At 38.6% G+C, this 25952-nt stretch overlaps 1 protein-coding gene across 1 annotated transcript; it reads left to right on the top strand.

Moving 5' to 3' along the window:
• Positions 1-89: 89 nt before the first annotated feature.
• On the top strand, positions 90-23117 carry LOC134310082 (corticotropin-releasing factor receptor 1-like). Its single transcript, XM_062991598.1, has 14 exons — positions 90-116; positions 1651-1747; positions 2642-2686; positions 2792-2911; positions 9296-9381; positions 9993-10099; positions 13245-13365; positions 14734-14887; positions 15104-15164; positions 15309-15381; positions 17108-17193; positions 17303-17438; positions 19629-19670; positions 22570-23117. Exons 1-14 carry the CDS (start codon positions 90-92, stop codon positions 22708-22710), a joined length of 1296 nt encoding a protein of 431 aa, XP_062847668.1. The 3' UTR covers positions 22711-23117.
• The last annotated feature ends 2835 nt before the right edge of the window (positions 23118-25952 follow it).

Here is a 25952-nt window from a genome sequence, read left to right as displayed (position 1 = left end):
ATTCACTATTATGAAGGAACAAGGAAAGTGCTTATTTAACCACAGGATTATCCTCCAGCTGAACTGACTAAAACCTGCCAGCTGAGAGCATGAAGAACATGAACCTGATTATCAAGGTGAGACTAATGCAGTTTCCTCCAACCTTGCTTCTTAAATTTCCTCTGTTCTGCATTTTCTATTATTGTCATGCTGTAAATGACCTCAATCAACTTACAAGAACCTTCAGGTTGCTAAAGTGCCTGTTAAAATATTGAAACACAGTGAAGTGTAAAATGCAAGATGGTTGAAAATTGTTGTTGTCGTGATACAGTTATAATTGACAATAATATACAACTAGCTCCATTCTTCAAAAACTGGTTAATGGTTTGTGGTTAATGAGCTCAATTTCATACTGAAAATGTGAACAAAAAAATAAACAAAAATATGCTATTTGCTCAGGTGCAGTGGTCACCACCACTGAGATACGGTTTAAATCTGGGTGCTATAAACTGGCCGTATTGCGTTAGCCCACCACCACTGAGATACGGGTTTGAATCTGGGTGCTATAAACTGGCCATATTACGTTAGCCCACCATCACTGAGATATGGGTTTGAATCTGGGTGCTATAAGCTGGCAGTATAACTCTAGCCCACCATCACTGAGATATGGGTTTGAATCTGGGTGCTATAAGGTGGCAGTATTACGTTGCCCCATCACCACTGAGATACAGGTTTGAATCTGGGTGCTATAAGCTGGCAGTATAACTCTAGCCCACCATCACTAAGATACAGGTTTGAATCTGGGTGCTATAAGCTGGCCGTATTATGTTACCCCATCACCACTGAGATACGGGTTTGAATCTGGGTGCTATAAGCTGGCAGTATAACTCTAGCCCACCATCACTAAGATACGGGTTTGAATCTGGGTGCTATAAGCTGGCCGTATTATGTTACCCCATCACCACTGAGATGCAGGTTTTAATCTGGGTGCTATAAGCTGGCAGTATAACTCTAGCCCACCATCACTAAGTTACGGGTTTGAATCTGGGTGCTATAAGCTGGTCATATTACGTTAGCCCACTACCACTGAGATACAGGTTTAAATTTGGGTGCAATAAGCTGGCCGGTGTCTACACACACATTACTGGCTAGGTCTGAAGGGGAGATGGCTGAAGCCCTACAAAGGAATAGTGCTTAGTCCAGGGTTCTCCATCTTTGCACCCAGTGTTGCCCAGTGGACACAAAACCACCACGACCCTGACCAGGATGAAGAGGTTGATGAAAATGAAATAAAATCATTTTTGACAGTTATTGGTACCTTTGTGTGAAGTTCATCATGCAACCTCTCTTTACCAACATAATGCATTACAAGACTGAAGAATCCACAGTATCTAAAATCATCTTTTAATTATTAAGCTCTTGTGTTTTAGCAACGTCTAATAGCTTTTGGAATTGAAGTAGGATGTCCAACAAGCTGATCATGTGGTGTCCACATACGTTTGGCCATATTGTATTATTAAGAGCAATTTTCACTGTTGCTTCTCTCCTGATCCTTCATTCTTCTAGGACCTGCACAAACTGTGGGAGTCCTGGGCTTGAAATTGGCAGCCTGTCAATATATGTATATACAATTTATGATATATGTATTGTCCCATTTCTTTCCTTTTTCAGGTACTGCATGTACTGCATTTTCTAGGTTTTGTGGTTGTAACGGCATCAGCTGATATCACTTGTGATACCCTACTGCTGGCAGCTGGAAATCTCACAGGTATGTCTCAGTGTATTTTTGTTTCTCTACGTGTAAGGGGGGCAGTAGTATATGAACCCAGTTGCAGGGTACTTGTTCAGTAAAAAGCTGCAGCCCAAAGCAGAGAGAGGATAGAACAGATAGATGGGTGTGTTAGTCAGAGTATGAGGCATTACACTTACACTAAAGACAGAGAGAAAGAAGGACATTTGCTTAACAAGGACATAAGCATACATGCCTCCGAACATAAGAAGCAGGTGGCCATGGGCTTGCCCCACAGAGGAATCAGGGATAAGTCCCCAGCAAAATGCACTACCAAAAAAACAGATGACGCAAGTTTTCTAGATAAAAAGGACAGCAGCAAAAAATCAGACAGCAGCAAAAAGAAAACAGCAAACTGTCACTCCACACCTGAGGAACATTCCTAACTGTACAAAGTCATCTGTACAAAGCTTTCTAGACTTTTTGATCCTCATGTTTGTGGCTCAGGATGATGGGCACAGTTGAACCAGGTCTGTTTATGTGAGAAGAGGAACGTCATCAGCTGTATTCAGTCATAATTAATAATGACATGTCTTTGGGGAAAGTCAAAGTTTTATTTGAAATATTAAGACCCCAGTGATCTGCACATATGTTGCAAGTGCATTCAAATTTTTGACCTGAGGCCCAGGAATCCACCATGTTTGTGTATATAAATGTACACTGCACAGTGTGTGCAGCTCTGATCTGTATTGTTTATCCAGCTTAATATATATTTAATTCAACTGATTAAATATTTCTATTTTACCATCTTTCCATTGCACCTTAAAGGCAGACTGCATTATTACACCAGACATTGATTATAAATCTGTTTCGTTTTAACAAATATTCATTTATAATTTTGTCACTTCCTTTCTGTTGTTGTTTTTTAATCAGTGAACTCCCTGGACAGTGCTAATCGCTCAGACAATAATAACTCGGGTATGTGGCACCCTCATAACTTCTCCCTCATACCATTCATTTCCTTCCATGATGACATATTGGTAATCCCTTTCTATTTGTGTCTGTCTGTGTGTGTGCATGTAGGTCTATTTTGCAGACCAGCCATCGACGGCATTGGCACTTGCTGGCCACGCAGCCAGGCGGGTGAAATGGTGTCACGTCCCTGCCCAGAATTCCTCTACGGAGTCAGATACAACACCACAAGTAAGATATTCATTCATCTCCGGTAACTCCTGGTCAAGTTTGCACTGGCTCCAGAGCCACTCTGTTACACTAGGTGCTTGGTAGAAGTATGTCCTGGGTAGGTTACCAATCCACATACCAGTTAAATTACTCACTTTCATCCAAAGGCAATTGATAGTAGTTAATTCACCTTTTACAAACATTTTTGGAGGTACACGAGAACATGCCAAGCTCCTCACAGGTTGTGACTGGAAACAAGGTTTAAATGACCCTAGTGTACAGTGGCAGCCACACTACCTTTGTGCTGCTCACCAGTAAAATTTAATGATCAAAAATCACTGCAAGAAACAATATATTTGATAATGAAATTAAATCATATGATAATGTATTCAATTAATTTATTAATTCAGTTTTACCAATCTTGGTCATGGTAGGTCTGGGGAATACCCAATGGACAGGGTGCCCATTCATCACAGGCCTCACACTTACTCACACTTAGGAGTCACCATTCCACCTTCTACGAGTTTAGGGAGGTGGAATGAAACCAGAGTAGCTGGCACAGAGTAAATGTTCTGTTTTCAGGACCCATGTTGCTGCTTGTAGCCAAAAAATTAATCCCAGTTATGGTCATAGCTACTATTAAAGCGTGACACTGGTCTAGTGCCATTTATATCACTACATGTAGCTATTTCTGGGTGAGTTTAAATTATTGTGCCAGGGTGCCACAACACACATCACTCAACACTTAATGCTAATTGTTAGCTGATATTGCTTACACCAAGCCCAATGCACACACAATGATAGAGGACTTATAGTAGGCTCTGTGGTTGTCTAACACTGCTGAGCCACCTAAATGCCCTAATACTTCTCTTCCTGAAGTGTGAATTGTTAACACACGTGGAGACATTGGTCATTGTCAAAGGGTATGAAGTAAAATGGGATAAATTTGAAATAAAATAAAAAACAGTTATGTGTAGCGTTGGTCTATATATTTTAAAAAGCACATTAACAGCACTTAAAGGTGAACATATGCAGCTCCAACAGGGCTTAAAAATGAATGATCTATGACTAAAGAATGGAGGATTTCCAGAAGACCACCAGAACCAGTTTAGTTTGATAAACAAGTCAACATTGAACCCCAGTGTTGCAAAATGTTATTTTCTTACCATAGACGTCTCTAAGTTTTAATCGCCAACAAAAGTGGTGTCTGAATACTTTCACCATTTAAACATATTTCTTTGTGTATGTTTATCAGTTCATACTTTATTGTTCATATTTATAAAATGTGAAATAAGTTTAATACTGATAAGTGCATCGTGTGTAAATTTGAAGCGAAATAAAGAGTTTTAAGAAAGTTGAATACTTGTTTCTTATTAAGTTTTGAGTATTTTCCCTGATTGATGATGATGTTTTGTATTTTAAATTTGTAAATCTAAAGTATGATGGGAAAAAACAGAATACACAAAAATAGTAAACAGAATTAACTTTCTAGATTATTTTCATTCTTGTGTTGTATTAAGTTACTTCAGTACATTGGTAGTTCTTTGCTTCTGTATTTAGATTCAGCACCAATCAGTCTTGGTAATCAAACACACACACACACGGACGAAAAGCACAAAATTACACAATCCTTTACACAATATTCCATAAAAATACATTAAACACTAGAATTCTTATTTCTTAAGTATGCATGTAAAAGACTTAGAGCAGGGGGTACGGCGGCAACGAACTTGGACTCTGCTGAAACAGTCCTCGAAAACATTTCAGTCACCAATTCAGAATATACAAACATCATATGACCAATTGAGCTTGTTGGACGTTCAGTCCAGTTAGTGCTTATTCAGTCAAAAGAGCATCTGTGGCATGTTTGGATGTCACAGGAGTCTCATGCGCCAGCCCACCACTGCCAGTTTCTCAAGCAATCTAGTTTGAATCCCCAGCGGTGCTATCAACCTGGCCGGGTGCCCAGACAGACATGATTGGATTTGCTTGTTGGAAGGGAGGGTTGAATTCTTTGCCACCGTACAGTTGCGTCCTCTGCTGTCTGATCAAGGCGTCTGCAATAGTGATGGAAGATCTGGAGGTCTTTTCTCTCCATACATGATGCAGCTCTCTGTGAGACTTCATTTAGCTCTCCCCAGCCAGCATAGGGGGAGTGGTACTAGTGGTGGGATTTCAACAGGGAGGTGGGTTGGGGGGATTGGAGATTACACGTTTGGGAGCAAACAGCAAAAAAGAGCATTTGTAAGGTCAGGCTCTAATGGACAACATTCTAATTCAGGATGGTGTTTGATGGGCTTAAGGTCATGACTTGATTTAATACACGGTAGCATAGATGTGTTTGAAACACCTAAACTTAATCATTAAGAGGGGTTTCCAGATACTTATAGTGTATTGTACACAATCCTAAACAGTTACAAAAATCCTTTAGATTCATACAAAATTAAAACTGTTCTTGACGGTTCCAAGTATGACTGAAGTTGTTTATTTTGATTTTGGAAAAAGGGCTAAAATTAGTCCAAGTATTTATGTTTACATCAGAAGCAGCCAGAGCCGAATTTTACAGTAATGTTTGGCAACACATTAACTACAGATCAGATTCTTATCTTAGTCACAAAAATCCACCATTTGTTTTTTGACAGACTATTAAAGCCTAAAAAGGGTACCTTTAACTGTTTTCTTCTTGCAGTATAAACCACAGTTGCCACAGATTTAGTCATTTATTTATTAATTTATTCCTTCATTAATTTTTGCTAAATGCTTGGTCTGATCAGGGTCATGTGGGGTCCAGCACCACCCTGTAAAACTAAGCACCAAAGGAGGAATACATTTCAAACCACTGCAAGGCAACATGCACACATATTTTGGGGCAATTAATGTAGCTGTCTGCAAACCAGAGAACCCAGAGAACAGTGACCAGAGGTGAAAATCAAACCCAGGGCCCCCAGACCCATTTGCTGTGCAGAAGTAGTATCCACTTTACCTGCTGTCATCTCTCTAGTGGTGTTACATGGCATCTCTAATAAAATTTTGACGTTATAAGCAGACAAATTAAAACGATATATTGATAATGTTAAAAGAAAAGCTAGCTAGTTTAAAAAGCTAGTTAGCAGGCTAGCATTTTAATTAGCAAGATGGGAATTTTAGGATATTTCATTATTACACAAATTTTTACAGCTTAGACACATAAGTAGCTCAAAACAGGGACTCCTGGGCAGTGGACATCACCATGTGGTCTGATGAATCAACTGTCCCTGTATGTCCTACATCTGGTTGGATTAATGTTTAGACGAATGCAAAGGATTCCCTCAGCCCACATTACCTGCTGAAAATTCTGACAGTTTGAATACATTTGGTTCAGTGATTGCTTTAAAACTGTGCTCCCCAACCACCGATCTGTGGGTCATTTATTACCGGGCCGCACAGAAAGAATAAATAATTAGAGATTGCTACAGGACTCTTCGGGTGTTATTGTTCCCAATCACCACTAGGTGTTAGCAGCGTCTCGTTGCAGCAAAAAAAGGATTCACACTGATTTTCCATTCTATAGTTATTCTATTTTAAATCCTCCCGCCCCTGCTGGTCCATGAAATTATATCTTATATAAAACTGGTCCATGGTGCAAAAAAGGTTGGGGACCGCTGCTTTAAAAGGTTGAACAACAGCCAACAAATATGAGCCAGGGCTATGTGCACCCTGTGAAAAAAGCGTTATATATGGGCTGTAATTTATAAAATGTATAATTTTGGAGTCAACATTGTAGAAACCCTATGGTGCAGACACTCTTCTTACTTTTCCATGAGGATTTTTGTGTTTTCCTATATAGCCTTTCAAGTTTAATGTTAATTGATTCTGTATAGAGGCACTTGGGTGGCACAGCGGTAAATTAGGCTAGCCCACTACTGCTGGAATCGGTGCTATCGACCAGCCGGGTGTCTACAAACAGCCATGATTGTCTATGTCTGAGGGAGGAATGGCAGGGGCACCATGATGGATTGGTCCTGTCTGGGGGGTGTTACTGCACTGTAAAAAGGAGACTGTGAAATGTACAGTAACTTGCTGGCAGCAATTAGCCGGTAAGTTGCTGTAATAAATTTTACAGTACGCATACTGCAAATTTAATTACAGTATCTATAAAATACTGTAATATTTATTACAGTAATAATCACAGTACTGTAGCTCTTATTACAGTAATTTCACATTACTGTAACATATTACTGCAATCACTTTACTGTAATTGTTATCTGTTAATGCAGTCTTTTAATTACAGCAAATATCAGACTACTTTAAAGACATTACAGCATTTAACACTAAAATAATATTCGAAAAATAACTATACATTGTAAAAATTAAGATACTGCATTTGTAACAAAAAATCATTTATTGAATTTCAACATTTTAAAACATGTTTTTGAAAATACATAGATAATAAAATAAATAAATTCGTATTTTTGTAAACACTGCTGTTCTGGACAAAAACAAAAATGTGCAAGTGCTTTGTTTTAATTTTGCTGGAATCCACATCTTGGGCTAAAGTTTTCTTTCCTGCACTGTAAAGATAAAACAAGGAATTACTGTTACTGCTGTAGAAATGTATATACAAGACTGGAGACTATGACAGTTTTGTTAATTCCTAACCTCCCATTATTAGATATCACATTAATAAACACATTCTACTATTAAAAATGTGCTGTTTAATATTCTTACCTGCTTTGGTAATGTTATGCACGCTGGCTCTCTAGTGTATCACTTTTGGCTAGACCATTAGCTAGTTGTTTATCAACTGGCCGATTAGTTCTATGTTTAGCGAGCTAGCTTGCTTTCTGTCTTAATAGCGTTTTAAAAGAGTAGGTGACTATTATCAAGTAATTCTAATTTCTGTACCTGTTACTGATGATATAAAGACGTCTTTCTGTCTGAGTGATAAAAAAAACTAATATTTGTGTTAGATATAATGCAAACTGTACTATTACCAAAGACGGATTATTGTTTAAACTGACAGAAAAAGAAAAATCCCGCTTAAATTTACCGTATTGTGATTCACAGCAGAAATATGCTTACTGTAGAATTCGCTCACCACTGAATCTTGACCATGATCCTTTGCAGATCTACAGTAAAATGCTGTGTACAGGTTCTACAGTAAGAATTTTATCATTCTACAGTAGTAATACTGTAAAAACTACAGAAATTTGTTACAGTATGCATTGCGCCCAACTCAACCCAACTGACCAGGATAAAGCGATGGTGTAACATGAAAAAGAAAGAATGAATGATTCTGTATAGGAAGGATATACGAGGGTTCTTCAAAAAGTTTCTGCACTTTTTTAAACTCTATTTACTAAGAATTTCAAAGACAAATTACATACAGAAAAATGCATTTTTCTCAGCAACCTACCAACTTTTTAATGGCATCAGCATCTGTAAAAAAATTTTTTGGTTGAGCGTGTAGCCACTGATGCACCGCTGCTTTCACATCATCATCACATGAAAATCTTTTTCCCCTTAAAGCTTCTTTGAATGGTCCAAAAAGATGGAAATCAGATGGCACTAAATCGGGACTATAAGCTCTCTCTAAGTCTCTCAGACACGGCCAATTACTACTCCTCCCACCCTCACCGTTTCCAACCAAAATATAAAAATGCAGAAACTTTTTGAAGGTCCCTCGTCTGTATAGTGTCTCTGATATAAGTGTCTCTGATTGTTTTATCCTTTTTTTTTACTTGATATAATTAGACATGTCAGATAAAAATAGAATTCCACTACAAATAGCATTTAAATACCTATCTACCCACACAAAGGGTCAAGAGGATTGTGGCCGATTTGTGTTTGGGTTTGCGTGCAGGTTTACAGGTCAGATAGGAGAACAGTGTGTCTCTGGATACATTTCAACTATCCCAGCATCTCTGCCAGACGGGCGACCTGTCAAACTCAGAATAGCAACACACTCAGCAGGGAATGCAGTAGGGAAATTTGTGCTATAACATCTGTGAACATGCCCACTGGTGTATAGAACTGACTTATAATAAATCCAGCAAATGTGCGCAATGTGTGTGCCCTTGTAGTGGAATTGACAAATACTTGGAAGTATCTAAACAGAAAAAAGCTGCACCCTATGGTCCAAACATTCATCATGTTTCTACATTTCAAAATTATTGTATCTATTATATGGCCAAAATTATGTGGACACTTGTTGTAAGTATTGGGTTCAGAGGTTGTATACAGGTGAATAAAACCAATGGTGTAAAATGTTTATTTCCAACTTTGTGGCAACAGTTTAGGAAAAGCTGGTATGAAATAAGTCCAGTGACTTGTACATGTCCTCTATAATGTATGTAAACTGTTGACTTTAATTGTAGATATTTGCTGCGTGCTGCGTTTTAATGCCGTCATGTATTTTCTCCTCAGACAAAATCTACCGACAGTGCCTTTCCAATGGAACCTGGGCATCCAAAGGCAACTACTCTCAGTGCAAAGCTATTCTCAATGTACAGGTAATGCTTTATACAAATACATACACAGAGTGGGTGGAAATCTTAGCGCACTAGTTAAAATTCTTCAGTTTTGCATTGTTTTTGTATTCACTACAATGTGTTTTTTCCTACAAATCTTAACCCTTAACTCTTAAAGCTTTTCAGCAACTTCTTAAAGATCAAGGAGGGCTGACTGTTATGGACTTTCCTCCACAGTCACTTGGCCTAAACCCCACTGAGCATTTATTGGGACACTTGAAGACAGAGAGAAAGTTGATCATTCAGTAACATCACCAGATACTTCTTGGAATTTTTTGAACTGCTGGGAAAACAGGGATTATAAGATTATGCACAAACATGTTGAGTCCATGCCAGCTTGAGTACATGCTGCCATTACAGCAAACAGGGAAACATACCAAGAAAAGAAATTCAACTTTTCCCTCAAATCATCATGCTGATTATATGATTTGTAATAAAAAACACTATTGAAATAAAGAGAATATATGGTATACAGTAATATTTATATATTATATTTATTTAGAAAATGTTAATTATATTTACAATATTAATGTCATTTCTTTTGGGCTTTTAATTACTGATTGTGTGTGTGTGTGTGTGTGTGTGTGTTACAGAGAAAGAGCCGGCTGCATTATCGAATTGCCATCATCATTAACTACATGGGTCACTGTCTGTCCCTGCTCACTCTGCTTATTGCCTTCATACTATTTCTGAGACTCAGGTAAGAGCAACAGCTAAAACACCTCAATTATTTCATTTTTATATTCGTTATTATCAGTATAAATAATACATATTTATTTATTATTTATTTGAAATATTTTTTGTTGTTTTTTGTCGATTTTAGGATTTTTATACATTTTATTAGTCACTGTTTTATTTTATTTATTTATTTTGTATTTTGACGTTTATTTGTTCATCCTTGTATTTGTATTTATTAGTTGGTTAATCTTGATCAGGGTTGCGGCGGGCCTAGTTCCACTTGGAAACACAGGTGGCAAAAACAAAATGCACCCTAGACACAGTTCCAATCCATTGCAGGGCAAGACACACTCCACCCTTTGATCAAAGGGTAAATCCACCCTCTGATTCTGGGTATATTAATAATAGATTTTGTATTAAATAATATAATTCTAATAACTTATTGTTTTTAACTTATAAACCAAAAGTAATATTTTGTTTATGTAATGACATAAAAAATAAAGGATCATCTTTAATATATGTGTGTTTTTTTTTTTTTTTTAGTAAATACATTTATTTTATTCATTTAATATTTTTGGTAAGGCTAAAATAGGTCTCACACATAAAATATTTTTGTTAAAATATGTTTCATATATTTTCACTTTTCGAAAGGTAAAATGGTTTATCTTGGCCTGACCAGAACAGAAGAGGTCAATATAAATCATGACCCTAAAATGTGACATGTGATATACTTGCTGTTATCAAATTCTGCCCTGCTGTTTTTTGGACTAGAAATCTCCAAACTAGGCCATGCTGCACCCCTACCATCATAGAGAATAACAAAATAACAGTAACAATGCATACTCAGTCCAGCACAATGCCACAGCATGGTCACTCTGCAGGATACAACAGGCTCTCAAAATCTGAGTCCACTACCAAGAACTATTTATTTTTGTAAGTGTTACATTACACATTTTAATAAGTACGTGTCTATTATTTAATAAAAAGGCCCATGATCCCACATTTTGTTATAATTTCCATGGAGAGTTACCCAGACTGTAACTTTGTACTTATGAGAATTGTTTTTTTTATCCTTATTGACTGGAATCAGGTGTACTGATCAGGTTTATAATCTTTGCTCAGCAAAGCAACTCAAGGTGTTTTTGATCTCATTTTTCCAAATCAATGTCCATTTATTGTCAATTATTAGTGTAGTGAAAATATGTTGTGTGAACTGAGATTATGGAGCTCTAACAAAAATGAATGTGGTGTGACAGGTCATGTGGAGACACAATGCATGACATTTTCAGGGTGTCAGAGAAAGAAGTTGCACTCTCTTCATCACTTTACATTTATGGGATTTTTTAGGAGATACCTTTATCTAAACTAAGTTTTTGGACAAAATCCCACGCAAGCAATCAGAGTTTTAAGTGCTTGACCCACATCGTTGCGTGGTGTTATTACTCTGTATCAGACCTACAGCTGTTAATTCTCCTGCTGTTCGGAAACATTGTATAATCTCCTGGCTGTTTAAAGACCTTATGTTTATACTAGCTATCCCACTAACCATCTGTACCAACAGAAACAACCTATTTTATAGCTTTATTTAACTTTTATTGACCTCTGAATCAGAACAGAGGGTTCTGTTCTAGGCCAGTAGTATTTTTTTGTTTGCAGAAGTCGAACTAATGACTCTTAATCAGATAATTAGATAAGTAAGTGCAATGGCACATGAAATTGAAGTTTTGGATGCATCATTTTAAAAATAGATCACAATACCTCAATATAAAAACGTTTTGCTTGGGGCACTTAGGTGGCACAGTGGTCTAATATGTATCTCAGCTGTGCTACTGATCGACCGAGGGCCCACATAGACATTGGTTGTGTTGGAGGAAAGGAAGGTTGAATAGGTTCCTCACTGATGCTGTAATTGCAGCCTCTGCTGACTGGTCGAAGTGGCTGTACAAGAAATAGCTGCTTTACTGATAGTAGTGCATTTCTACTCTGTACATATTAATCATCATATTAATGTTGTTCGTTTTTTACTTTATAAATGATTTATCTACAGTATGTATTTATGTATTGATAAATGAAATGTTGTAATAAATTAGTAAATGCAATAAGGTGATACTCCATCTGGCCTTTCCTCTAAGAGATATGGCTGTTTAGCTTTTCAAGCTCAAGACTTGGGTTCTAGCTGTGGTGGGCTTATAAATCAATCAATCAATAAACATATAAAAGTAATATAAATTAATAATTACTTTTTCAATAATAAAATAAAATTCCTGATAATTATTTTTTTTAAATGTTAAATAAATTCTAAATAGAAAATTATTTATTTATTAGGATTTTAACATCATGTTTTACACTTTGGTTACATTCATGACAGAAACAGTAGTTACTCGTTACACAAGATTCATCAGTTTTATGTCAAACACAGTCGTGGACAATTTTTTATCTTTAATTTACCTCACTTGCATGTCTTTGGGCTGTGGGAGGAAACCAGAGCTCCCAGAGGAAACCAACACAGACATGGGGAGAACATGCAAACTCCACACAGAAAGAACCCAGACCACCCCATAGATAATAAATAGTTAAGACAAGCACACACATCATTTATTTACTCATCAACATCGAACAGCAGCAGCACTTAAAAATAATGTGTGATCCTGTGTGGTATATCACCTGTACTGGTGTGTGTGTGTGTGTGTTCTGATCAATCATACATTATGTGTTATGTGCTTACTGCTTCGTTCCTGAAAATATCCTTCACATCCTGTCAGAGTAAAGTGTTTGGGGGCCCGAGAGTGCAGAAATCAGCAGGACATAAATAATAAATGAATATGAAATATAAATCAGTTTTGCATTGACTGACCTGGACCCAAGGTGATTAGCTAAAGCTGTATGTCAGATTAGTTTAGCTCTGTGGTTTATGAGAACTGCAGAATCAGAAGATATGTTTCAAACTTCGAGCTCTTCACTGGGTGTTATGAAGTATGTGGATGTTATACTGATTCTATAACTAATATTATTATTCAGTCTTCTTCAGTTCACACTGCTTATCAGTTTTATATTGACTATAAAATCTGTTAAAGACAGTCAAATCATTAAACAGTTTAGTGCCTGAATATTTTTCTGATCTCTTAAAGCAGTATAGCCTCTCTGTCTCTCTGTCTTCTTTAATTTAGAAGTATTCGCTGCCTGAGAAACATTATCCACTGGAATCTGATTACAACTTTTATCTTGAGGAACGCTACATGGTTTGTTGTTCAGCTCACCATGAACCCTGATGTACACGAGAGCAACGTGGTGAGATGCAACAGTTTGTATTACACAATTGCATGACACAATTGGGTAAAAAAATTACTGGGAAACACTCATTTTTAAAGTCTTTAGTGGCAGTCATTGATGCTTAAAGATGTGTAGGCAGTCATAAAGTTGAGAAGGCCATTTGGTGTGATATTTATGTTGGATAACTTTGTTCATGAATTAGAATGACTAGAATGAAAATGTGTTGTGTTTTTATTCTATTTTTCTTTATGTTATGTTAGAAGGGTACACTTTTTATTATATACTGTAGACATATATTTGTTTATGTGTGGGTGGATATGGTACAATATTGATGTACTTTGCTTGCACGAATCATGAAGGACGTCTCAACTTGATGTATCTTCAGATCCTTTTACACTGATCATAAATACACCATCACCTTGACTTTGCTGCTCTTGGGGTTTAGTCACTGCAGAAGTTATTTATATTTCACATTTATTTATTATTTATCCACTGCTGATCTCTGCTCTCTTATGTCAGCAGACGGTAAGTCTGGCAGAAAAGATATTTTGAGCAGCTCAGCGTTAGCAGCATAGAACTGTATCCCTGATGAGCTGCGTAGGCAAGGACCACTTTGCTTGCATAGCTGATGAAGGACATCTGTTCCAAACGTCCTGTTTCCCAAAGACACTTTAGCTTTTTTAAATTTATATATACAATTAATAAACACAAATAACAACACATACATCAGCTTAATTTAAATTAAATTAAATTGTAATTTAAATTACAAACACAAATGCACAATTGGTTGATTATTAAAAGCATAAAACAGTTTTAAAAGAGCTCTGTGTAAGATTTCAAAACATGATTAGGCAACTAACAGAGTTCCAAAGAGCCTAAATAATGGGCGCCCATACTGCAGGTGGATCAGTTATCAAACAGAACAGGAATACTTTCTTTAAAAAAAGTCTCTGCATTGTATATCAAACATGGACAAACTGCAGCAGCAAAAAGTTCAGTGGTCATAAGTTGAATCGCACTGACAAGAATAGATACCACTTTGCAGGGTAGTTGCCCTAAAAGTACTGCTTTGAAAAATTAATGAGCACCTCTATAACCTAGTCCACCCCAAAAATGAAATTTGCAGCACATCTATCACTCTTGATACTCTTACTGAAAAGAGTTTAAAAAACCTGGGACCCCTGGGTAATGGAAAAATAATTTTTACATCTGCTTTTATCAGACAGGTGCACCCTATTGTGCAAACATTCTTTTCTGACGATGTCTGCATTCTTCAGCTTGATAGAAAATATAAATAGTTAAGCTCCTCTGGAGGTGATTATTGATTTTAATATGTTGTTTCAGGTTTCTGTTACTCATGTCAGCTGTTTTTCATCTTTCTTTAAGCTGTGGTGCCGCTTGGTGACAACAGCATATAATTATTTCCATATGGCGAATTTTTTCTGGATGTTTGGCGAGGGTTGCTACCTACACACAGCAATCGTGCTCACCTACTCCACCGACAAGCTTAAAAAATGGATGTTCATCTGCATCGGATGGTGTAAGTCACAAATAGACTTAAAAAGACTTAAATAGACTTTCCAGTTTACTCACTAACTTAAACCAGCCAGTCCATCTTCTGCATGTTTTTGGGAGGTTGAAGGGATAACATGTGAAACTCCACACAAACACAGACAGGAGATGAGATTAGTTAATAAATTAACTAACTTGCATTGGTGAACTGATGATATGTGGGTTTTTTTTTTTTTTTTCTCAGGTATTCCTTTCCCTATTATTGTTGCTTGGGCCTCTGGGAAGCTTTACTATGATAATGAGAAGTAAGTCTGTGTAACCTTTTCATAACCAGTCACTTTGGATATCATTTGCATTTTTAACCTCCATTAAAGGGTAACAATGCATCTGTATTCTCCAGTGAAGTCTTAAATTCTCTTAAATTACTCCTTTTTGTTTTTGTATGTAAGGTGTTGGTTTGGAAAGAGAGCAGGAGTTTACACTGACTACATCTACCAGGGACCCATGATTCTTGTACTTCTGGTGAGTACGATTTTTTGTAAATTCTTTTGGCTGCTCCTGTATGCTTTAGTGGTTGCCACAGCAGATCTGGTCCGCATTTTAAGCTGGATACCCTTTCTAATGAAAGCCTCTGTTTGTCTCCGGGCTTAAGGACCAGCACTGAGAGCACACTTACAAACGCACCCCACCCCCAATCTCGAACATTAGCCAATCATGACAGTGTAGACCAGTGGTCCCCAACCACCGGGCCAGTCATTTGTTACCGGGCCACGCAGAAAGAATAAATAATTACAGATCGCTACAAGAGCAATTAAATTTCCAATACACTTCGGGTGGTATTGTCTCTTATCACCACTAGGTGGGAGCAGAGTTTTGTTGCAGCGAAAAAGCTCAGGATTCACACTGATTTTCCATTCTACAGTTTTCTATTTTAAATCCTCCTGCCCCCGCCGGTCCATGAAATTATATCTTATATGAAACCGGTCCGTGGTGCAAAAAAGGTGGGGATCTGCTGGTGTAGACATCCGAGATAATTTCCTTTATTTTAGGAACAAATTTGCCAATAGTAGATCAACAATTAATTCCACTATCCATCAAAATACTTAGAAAGTATGTAAGATCACTTGTCCATGAGCTGAAACTGAGGTGGAAGAGAAATAAAGTGGCCTAGTCAAAGTCTTGACCTAAACTCCAGTAGGGATTCTGTGACGAGACCTGAAATAAGCAGCTCATCCCTGGAAAGTGAGCAGTGTGTCAGATTTAAAGTAAAAAAGTTTCATGGCAGTCACTGCTGCTAAATTGTCACCAGTTATTAAAGGATGGCTACCTCTGACACAAGGGTCATATAGGTATTGTATAACAATGTTCTTGAAATAAATAATTTTACAAAAAGTGTTGCTTTTTTACTCACATTTTTATTGTGTAATACCATGTTTTAAATTAATCAAAGTACTGTTTCCGAGCCGCTCAGGTGGCACAGCGGTAAAACAGGCTAGCACACCATAGCTGGGATTTAGAATACATTGTATCGAATCTCAGCTCTGCCATCCGTGGGCTGGGCGGCCACATGAACAACGATTGGCTGTTGTTCACAGGGTGGGTAAGTCGGACAGGGTTCCTCGTAGCTCGTGCAATTACGACCTCTGCTGGCTGATTAATGGCGCCTGCGAAGGATTGGGAAATAATGCTGATCAGGGTGTGCACAGGGCTGATCCGCATATGAACTCGACTCGTGCAGGTGAAAAGAGGCAGTTGGTACTGATCATGTGTCGGAGGGGGCGTGTGTCAGTTGCGAAGCTCCTCAGTGGAGAGTTGTATCGGTAAAGGTGAAGCATAAAGCAATTAGGGTAACTGGATACGACTAGATTAGGGGAGAAATTGGGGGGAAAATTCGAAGAAGTACATCCTTCAGGTACTTTATTTTAAAAAATTAACCTCCCCAACACCATCATCCCAAAGCATTGTCATTTTCTGCCCCATGCATAATATTGATACTTGCTCAAGAGGACCACAGACTAGCACATGTCCAACTAGCACATGTCCAACACATGGAAAGCAATTGTTTTCTTTCTTTCACCAGCCAGTGGCAGACTCAAAGTCGTGAAATGAACAAACACACTAGACTGAAGTATTTTCCACCACACAATGAGCTACCAGATACCACTCCATCTGTTTCATGATATGATGATTTATAACGTTGTTTATACTGGGTAAAGTATTCATCTGAGGACATGTCTCTTTCCTGCAGATCAATTTTGTGTTCCTATTTAACATAGTGAGGATCCTCATGACCAAACTCAGAGCCTCCACTACATCAGAAACTATCCAGTACAGGTATACACTCACCTGCTCTCTCTCTCTTGCATGCACACCCAACTATGTTAAATCTTTCACATTAGTACACTATTATGCTAATCTCTCATTTCCATCTGTAACACTATAGGAAGGCAGTGAAGGCCACTCTGGTCCTGCTGCCTCTTCTTGGTATCACCTACATGCTGTTCTTTGTGAATCCAGGGGAGGATGAGATCTCACAGATTGTCTTTATCTACTTTAATTCCTTCTTGCAGTCTTTTCAGGTACACCTCGAATACCTGTGCTAGAAATGAGTAAACAAAGGGGGAGTAGGAGCACTATTTTGGTGGTAGTCACCAATAAAATTTTAAGTATTGTTTAGTATTGCTCTTGGCCTTGTCAGGCACTCTACATACAGTGTATCACAAAAGTGAGTACACCCCTCACATTTCTGCAGATATTTAAGTATATCTTTTCATGGGACAACACTGACAAAATGACACTTTGACACAATGAAAAGTAGTCTGTGTGCAGCTTATATAACAGTGTAAATTTATTCTTCCCTCAAAATAACTCAATATACAGCCATTAATGTCTAAACCACCGGCAACAAAAGTGAGTACACCCCTAAGAGACTACACCCCTAAATGTCCAAATTGAGCACTGCTTATCATTTTCCCTCCAAAATGTCATGTGATTTGTTAGTGTTACTAGGTCTCAGGTGTGCATAGGGAGCAGGTTTGTTCAATTTAGTAGTACAGCTCTCACACTCTCTCATACTGGTCACTGAAAGTTCCAACATGGCACCTCATGGCAAAGAACTCTCTGAGGATCTTAAAAGACGAATTTTTGCGCTACATGAAGATTGCCAAAACTACAAGAAGATTGCCAACACCCTGAAACTGAGCTGCAGCACAGTGGCCAAGATCATCCCGCATTTTAAAAGAGCAGGGTCCACTCAGAACAGACCTCGCGTTGGTCGTCCAAAGAAGCTGAGTGCACATGCTCAGCGTCACATCCAACTGCTGTCTTTGAAAGATAGGCGCAGGAGTGCTGTCAGCATTGCTGCAGAGATTGAAAAGGTGGGGGGTCAGCCTGTCAGTGCTCAGACCATACGCCGCACACTACATCAAATTGGTCTCCATGGCTGTCACCCCAGAAGGAAGCCTCTTCTGAAGTCTCTACACAAGAAAGCCTGCAAACAGTTTGCTGAAGACATGTCAACAAAGGACATGGATTACTGGAACCATGTCCTATGGTCTGATGAGACCAAGATTAATTTGTTTGGTTCAGATGGTCTCAAGCATGTGTGGCGGCAATCAGGTGGGGAGTACAAAGATAAGTGTGTCATGCCTACAGTCAAGCATGGTGGTGGGAATGCCATGGTCTGGGGCTGCATGAGTGCAGCAGGTGTTGGGGAGTTACATTTAATTGAGGGACACATGAACTCCAATATGTACTGTGAAATACTGAAGCAGAGCATGATCCCCTCCCTCCGGAAACTGGGTCGCAGGGCAGTGTTCCAGCATGATAATGACCCCAAACACACCTCTAAGATGACCACTGCTTTATTGAAGAGGCTGAGGGTAAAGGTGATGGACTGGCCAAGCATGTCTCCAGACCTAAACCCAATAGAACATCTTTGGGGCATCCTCAAGCGGAAGGTGGAGGAGCGCAAAGTCTCGAATATCCGCCAGCTCCGTGATGTCGTCATGGAGGAGTGGAAAAGCATTCCAGTGGCAACCTGTGAAGCTCTGGTAAACTCCATGCCCAGGAGAGTTAAGGCAGTTCTGGGAAATAATGGTGGCCACACAAAATATTGACACTTCAGGAACTTTCACTAAGGGGTGTACTCACTTTTGTTGCCGGTGGTTTAGACATTAATGGCTGTATATTGAGTTATTTTGAGGAAAGAATAAATTTACACTGTTATATAAGCTGCACACAGACTACTTTTCATTGTGTCAAAGTATCATTTTGTCAGTGTTGTCCCATGAAAAGATATAATTAAATATCTGCAGAAATGTGAGGGGTGTACTCACTTTTGTGATACACTGTACATGATTGGCAATGTCTTAAGAAAGGAAGACTGGATGGAGAATCCTCTCTTTGACACTGCAACAGTGACTCCTACTGTCTGGTGTGCCAGCATGGGGGTAAAGAATTACAGAGAGAACAGCATGATATTTTAAAGCGGTCTGTAGTCTCTGGCTGGTGTAATGATGGTTGTTGTGTGCTAGCCTGTGGCACTCCTGGGCGAGTATGTGTGTTGTGCATGTGTCAGGTACATGAGCGCAGTGGGGACTTTAAGATGAAAAGACTGAGAGAAAACAAAACAATGTGCTGTAAGATCTAAAGGTTTAAGTTCATTACAAATAATGTTTTTTTTTTACTACTAATCTATTATAAAAAATGCTATATTTATATAAAATGCTACGTGCTGCGCTCTCTGATCTGTTTTTTCCATTTTTCAGGGTTTCTTCGTTTCTGTCTTCTACTGTTTTTTGAACAGTGAGGTAAGTTCTTTTAACCAGTATATATCGACCTCCCTTTAATGAACTGTGTTCTGTTGTCATAGTCGTGCACTTGTTAATGTACTGTAAATGATTTTACACTGATCAGCCATAACATTAAAACCACCTCCTTGTTTCTACACTCACTGTACATTTTATCAGCTCCACTTACCCTATAGAAGCACTTTGTAGTTCTACAATTACTGACTGTAGTCAATATATTTCTCTACATAGCTTTTTAGCCTGCTTTCACCTTGTTCTTCAATGGCCAGGACCACCACAGAGCAGGTATTATTTAGATGGTGGATGATTCTCAGCACTGCAATGACATGGTGGTGGTGTGTTGGTGTGTTGTGCTGGAATGAGTGGATCAGACACAGCAGCCTTGCTGAAGTTTTTAAATATTGCTGCTGTTTGGGTTGGTCATCTTCTAGACCTTTATCAGTGGTCACAGGATGCTGCCCACTAGGCACTGTTGGCTGGATATTTTTGGTTAGTGGATTATTCTCGGTCCAGCAGTGACAGTGAGGTGTTTAAAAACTCCATCAGCGCTGTTGTGTCTTATCCACTCATACCAGCACAACACACAATAAACACCACCACCATGTCAGTGTCACTACAGTGCTGAGAATAATCCACAACCCAAATAATACCTCCTCTGTAGTGGTCCACGGAGAGTCCTGACCATTGAAGAACAGCATGAAAAGGGGCTAACAAAGCATGCAGAGAAACAGATGGATTACATTCAGTAATTGTAGAACTTCAAAGTGCTTCTATATGGTAAGTGAAGCTGATAAAATGGACAATGTGTGTAGAAACAAGGAGGTGGTTTTAATGTTATGGCTGATATACAGTAGCTTTACATAAAATCTGATTGAACCTGTTGGATTGGAGGCAAAATTTTAAATGTACAGTATAACACTACAGGTTTACTGCTGTACTGAGTGTGCTTATATTTACAAAATGAGCTCAGAACAACAGTAAGAAGATTTGTGTAATAAATAACATGATTACTTGCTACTTATTACTACTTATCTCCAGCTCCAAAGTACACCACTAATCTGATTTCTTTTAGTTGTTTCACTACAAGTAGATTATCCAGTAATGAGGTGAAAGCAGAGTTCCACATTTAGTGCATACACCGATGAGGCATAACATTATGACCACCTTCCTAATATTGTGTTGGTTCCCCTTCTGCTGCCAAAACAGCCCTGTAACTGTGATGCTCTGTGTATTCTGACACCTTTCTATCAGAACCAGCATTAACTTCTTCAGCAATTTAAGCTACAGTAGCTCGTCTGTTGGATCGGACCACACTGGCCAGTCTTCGCTCCCCACGTGCATCAATGAGCCTTGGCCGCCCATGACCCTGTCGCCGGTTTACCTCTGTTTCTTCCTTGGACCACTTTTAATAGATACTGACCACTGCAGACCGGGAACACCCCACAAGAGCTGCAGTTTTGGAGATTGTCTGACCCAGTCGTCTAGCCATCACGATTTGGTCCTTGTCAAACTCGCTCAAATCCTTACGCTTGCCCTTTTTTCCTGCTTGTAACACATCAACTTTGAGAATAAAATGTTGCCACTTGCTGCCTAATATATCCCACCCACTAACAGGTGCCATGATGAAAAGATAATCAGTGTTATTCACCTTACCTGTCAGTGCTCATTATGTTATGCCTGGTCAGTGTATATAGTGCATATTTTTTTAACTCTGTATAAATTATATATATTCATCAGCATTAACATAATGTTTTAAATACTAAATAAATGGAGGAAAAGTATTTGAACAACATAGATGAATAATATATGTAACCATCTTTTTATAGCATTGTGGTTCCAAAAATCACTTGAGTCACTTGAGCTCAGGTGGTGCAGCGGTTAAACACGCTAGTGCACCAGAGCTGACATTTTGAACTTGTCGTTTTGAAACTCAGCTCTGCCATCCAGCTGGGCTGTGTGGCTACATGAACAATGATTGGCTGTTGTTTATACAGGGTGGGAAGCCGGATAGTGACCACATAACTGATGCAATTATGACCTCTGCTGGCTGATTGATGGTGCCTGCACAGAGTCGAGGAATAATGCGTTGATCAGGGTGTGTCTCTCCGTACACAAAGCTGATCCCTAAATGAACTCGCCTCATGCAGGTGAAAACATGCAGTCGTACTGCACACGTGTCGGGGGGGCGTGTGTCACTCTTGCTCTCCTCAATCAGAAGTGGAGATCAGCATCAGCAGAGAGGAAGCATAATGCAATCGGGTAATTTGATACGACTAGTTACGGAGGACAACTGGGGAAAATGCACAAAAAAAACCTTGTATTTGCTGTTCCAAATTGGTATATTGGTATAAGTGTAAGTGACTTATAAGTGTAAGTGAGAATAAACACTTTTTTTAATGTATTTAAAACATAAGCACAATAAGCAGGTGAATGGGTGAGGTGATATAAAAGGAGGCTCCACCAAAGGCTTAGTCTTTGCAAACATATTTGGGTCATGGCTCACAACTTTGTGCTAAATCGCTTTAAAAAAGAATATGTCAGTTAAATTAAGGTGCTCGAGGCAAACAGCAAATCAAAGATTCTTCTTTGTATTGCAATTTACAAGATTTCTGGAATTGAGGCTTGTTTTATAATTATACATATATAATTAAATCCAGAATATCTAAAATTCACAACATAATACATTATAAAATACATAATATGTAATATATACAAGCAACATGATAATGATTATTAATGAAATTAGAGTGCTCTGATGTTACTAGCAGGTCAGCATTGGTATGTTCTTCATACTTTATGAACAAATCTGATGTTTCTAATGTGTTCACATGACACAAGAATAATCATCTAACTGCTGAAATCATATAATAAACCCATTTATCTATCTGTATGATCACAGGTCCGCTCGGCAGTACGGAAACGATGGCACCGTTGGCAGGACAAGCATTCCATCCGTACACGAGTTGCGAGAGCAATGTCCATTCCCACCTCACCCTCACGCCTCAGTTTCCACAGCATCAAGCAGTCTACATCCGTCTAAAGAGAGAGAAAGAGAGAGAGACTCTGAGACTCTTTGTCTTTAAGACAATTTATCAAGGAAGGACCTGGGACTCTTGAACCAGGATTTTTACACTCCTCATCACTTGTGATCATCCAAAGACATTGTATTATTTAAGAAAGACTTTTCAAGTGCAAGCAGTAAAAAGACAATACAAGCCAAGACAATACAATACAATACTTGCTTAGACAATACAACCATCAATCCCTTTTTGCTTATACACTGGAGCAAATAAAAAGTCCACAGTGGAATCTACATAATATACAACCCAATATAGCGGATTTAAGTATATAATGGTACACTGCCTAACCTAGGGTGACCCTAGTCCCTGATTTTGGGAGGCTTTTCCTCGACTAGGGCTGTAACAAGAAGTATATCTGATTTTTACGTTTAAAACTGTATGCACAACTACCACAACTGTCACAGTTATTAGAATAATAAAATTAAAAGAACAGTGAAGAGTAAGAGAAGGGAAGATCAGAGCTGAGACATATTAAAGATAATTGAAAGGAGAGTGATTTGTGAAAGCAGTGGGCGCCCAGGTGGCGCAGCGGGATATTCCGCTAGTACACCAGCACCAAGATTCTGAACTCCTCGGTTCAAAACTCAGCGTTGCCACCGGTCGGCTGGGTGCCACATGGCAGGTATAATTGGCAGTGCCTGCAACAGATACAAATTGGCCATCTTATCTATGTGTGGGTGGGGTCTTCATATGCTGTGTAAGGACCCTGATTGGCGAAAAATACGCCTGTGCAGAATGCAGGGAAGAGGAGGGCTGTGCACGTGTCAGAAGAGGTGTGTACAGCGACATGCTCTCCTCGGATGCAATCTGGTATCCCTCAGCAGCGGAAGACAAACTGAGGGCGCTAAATTGGGAGGGAAAATGGGGAGAAAATGCATTTTAAAAAATACAAGTAGTAATAGGAATAAAGTAAATGCAGTGAAAACACTGAGAAAGAAAGATGAAGAAAAAAGGGAAGAAAAAGGAGTGAGAATTTACCAAAAAATATGCGTTTACTTGCTAGTTTGGATTTTATGAGACCCTTTGTTGTTTATTCTTATCAATTTGGTATGAACATTAACTGGGTAAATTTGTGTTTCTTAATTCATTCATTTATTATTGTTTTTTTTGTTTTACAACTGCTTTATCCTGGTCAAGGTCTCGTTGGGTCTGGTTTGCCTAGAATCACTGGGCAGAATGCAGTAACACACCCCAAACAGGCAGCCAGTCCATCACAGGGCCTCAACCAAACCAAACCAGACACAGCCAGTCATGTCTGTATGTAGACACCCAACCGGCCAAATTATATACTTATTTTTGTGTACTTCATTTATTTATGGGCGGTACGGTGGCTTGGTGGGTAGCACTGTCGCCTCACAGCAAGAAGGTCCTGGGTTCGATCCCCAGGCAGGGCGGTCCGGGTCCTTTCTGTGCGAAGTTTGCATTCTCCCTGTGTCTGCATGGGTTTTCCTCCTGTGGGTTTCCTTCCTCCCACAGTTCAAAAACATGCAGTCAGGTTAACTGGAGACATTGAATTGCCCTATAGGTGAATGGGTGTGTGTATGTGTGTGTGTGTGTGTGTGTGTGGCTGCCCTGCGATGGACTGGCGCCCCGTCCTAGGTGTTACTGTGTACCTTGCGGCTAATGAAAAAGCTGATATAGGCTCTAGCACCCCCCGTCACCCTAATTGGATAAGCGGTTAAGAAAGTGAGTGAGTTATTTATTTATTTAAACTTACTCATTATTTAGAACTCCATGCCACACAATTTGAAAAAAAGCACTTTATTTTAGCTAAAAGTAATTACATTAATTAATAAGTAAGGGTTTTTTTTACATCTGCGTTTGCACACTAGACCACTGCATTCTCTCTGGGGAACATTTACAGCTAGCTGGCTAGCTAATATTGTTGTTTTCCACTAATTTATAAAGTGTTGTGTTTTAAAATAGATCTAAGCTGCAATTCAGCAAATCTGGAAGAATCTAACATTACTTTCTTTTTTCAAACTTAATAAAGCAAACCTGCTTCACAGCACTAGCCACTATAAATAGCAAATTAGCATAGCGTGATAGCAGAAAAGATAGCTAAATGTCTATTTCTTAAGTAGTAGGATCTGAAGAGATGTTTGTACCTTTAGAACTATGTAGAAATAAAACTTGTAGCATATTCTGAAGAATGCAGACATTGTTTGTGTGTTATCAATTCCAGTATATCAAAGATTTCTATTATATGATCAATTCTGAGTTGCTTGTCATGATGTATCATCATACCACTGTTCATGACTGAATATTAAATACATGCTACTGAGTGCATTTTGTAGAATAATCCAAAAAAGTGACATATTTAGAATACATGTAAATCAGCATTTGTGAAACATGTGCAGTGCAGTAATTAACTATTTACAACATTTAGCATAGGCTTTTATCTGAAGAGACTTACAACTGTGACCATATACAATCCAAGCGATCAAGGGTTAAGCTCAAGGTCTCAGCAGTGTCAACCTGACAGATGTGGGGTTTGAACCAGCAACCCTCTTATTACTAGTCTTGTACTTTAACCTCTAAGCTACCAGTGACCTACACCTTGCTAACTGCCTCTGTTATTGCTTATTTGTCACACAGACAGTATATAGATAATTAAATAACAGGTTATTACATAAAGGGGTAGCACTGTCGCCTCACAGCAAGAAGGTTTGTATGTTCTCCCTGTGTCCACGTGGGTTTCATCCAGGAGCTCCGGTTTCCTCCCACAGTCCAAAGACATGCAAGTGAGGTGAATTGGAGATACAAAATTGTCCATGACTGTGTTTGACATTAAACTTGTGAACTGATAAATCCTGTGTAAGGAGTAACTACCGTTTCTGTCATGAATGTAACCAAGGTGTGTAAAACATGACGTTAAAATCCTAATAAATAAATTATTACACAAAGGAAATGCAGTTTAATTAATTCAGGAAACAAAGTCATCCAACATTTATATTACCCATGTGATAAAGTAAAGAACTTGGTAATTCATTTCAATAATTCATTTAACACCAAATCTAATCGGTAAGAGTCTCATTATGTCTGGAAATAATTCAATACTGTATTTTATACCAGCATCAAACATTGCTGTTTGTAATGGCTATAGATTAATGTCCAATGCTGTTAATGTAAATGGTATGGGGGTGCTTAGCAATTCACGACTTGCCTTTATTGAGGGAACAATAAATTCCTAATCTATCAA

The sequence above is a fragment of the Trichomycterus rosablanca genome, chromosome 3 (assembly GCF_030014385.1).
Source record: "Trichomycterus rosablanca isolate fTriRos1 chromosome 3, fTriRos1.hap1, whole genome shotgun sequence".
Lineage (NCBI taxonomy): Eukaryota > Metazoa > Chordata > Actinopteri > Siluriformes > Trichomycteridae > Trichomycterus > Trichomycterus rosablanca.
Note: the sequence above shows the minus strand (reverse complement) of the source record. Positions and strands in the feature narration are given on the sequence as shown.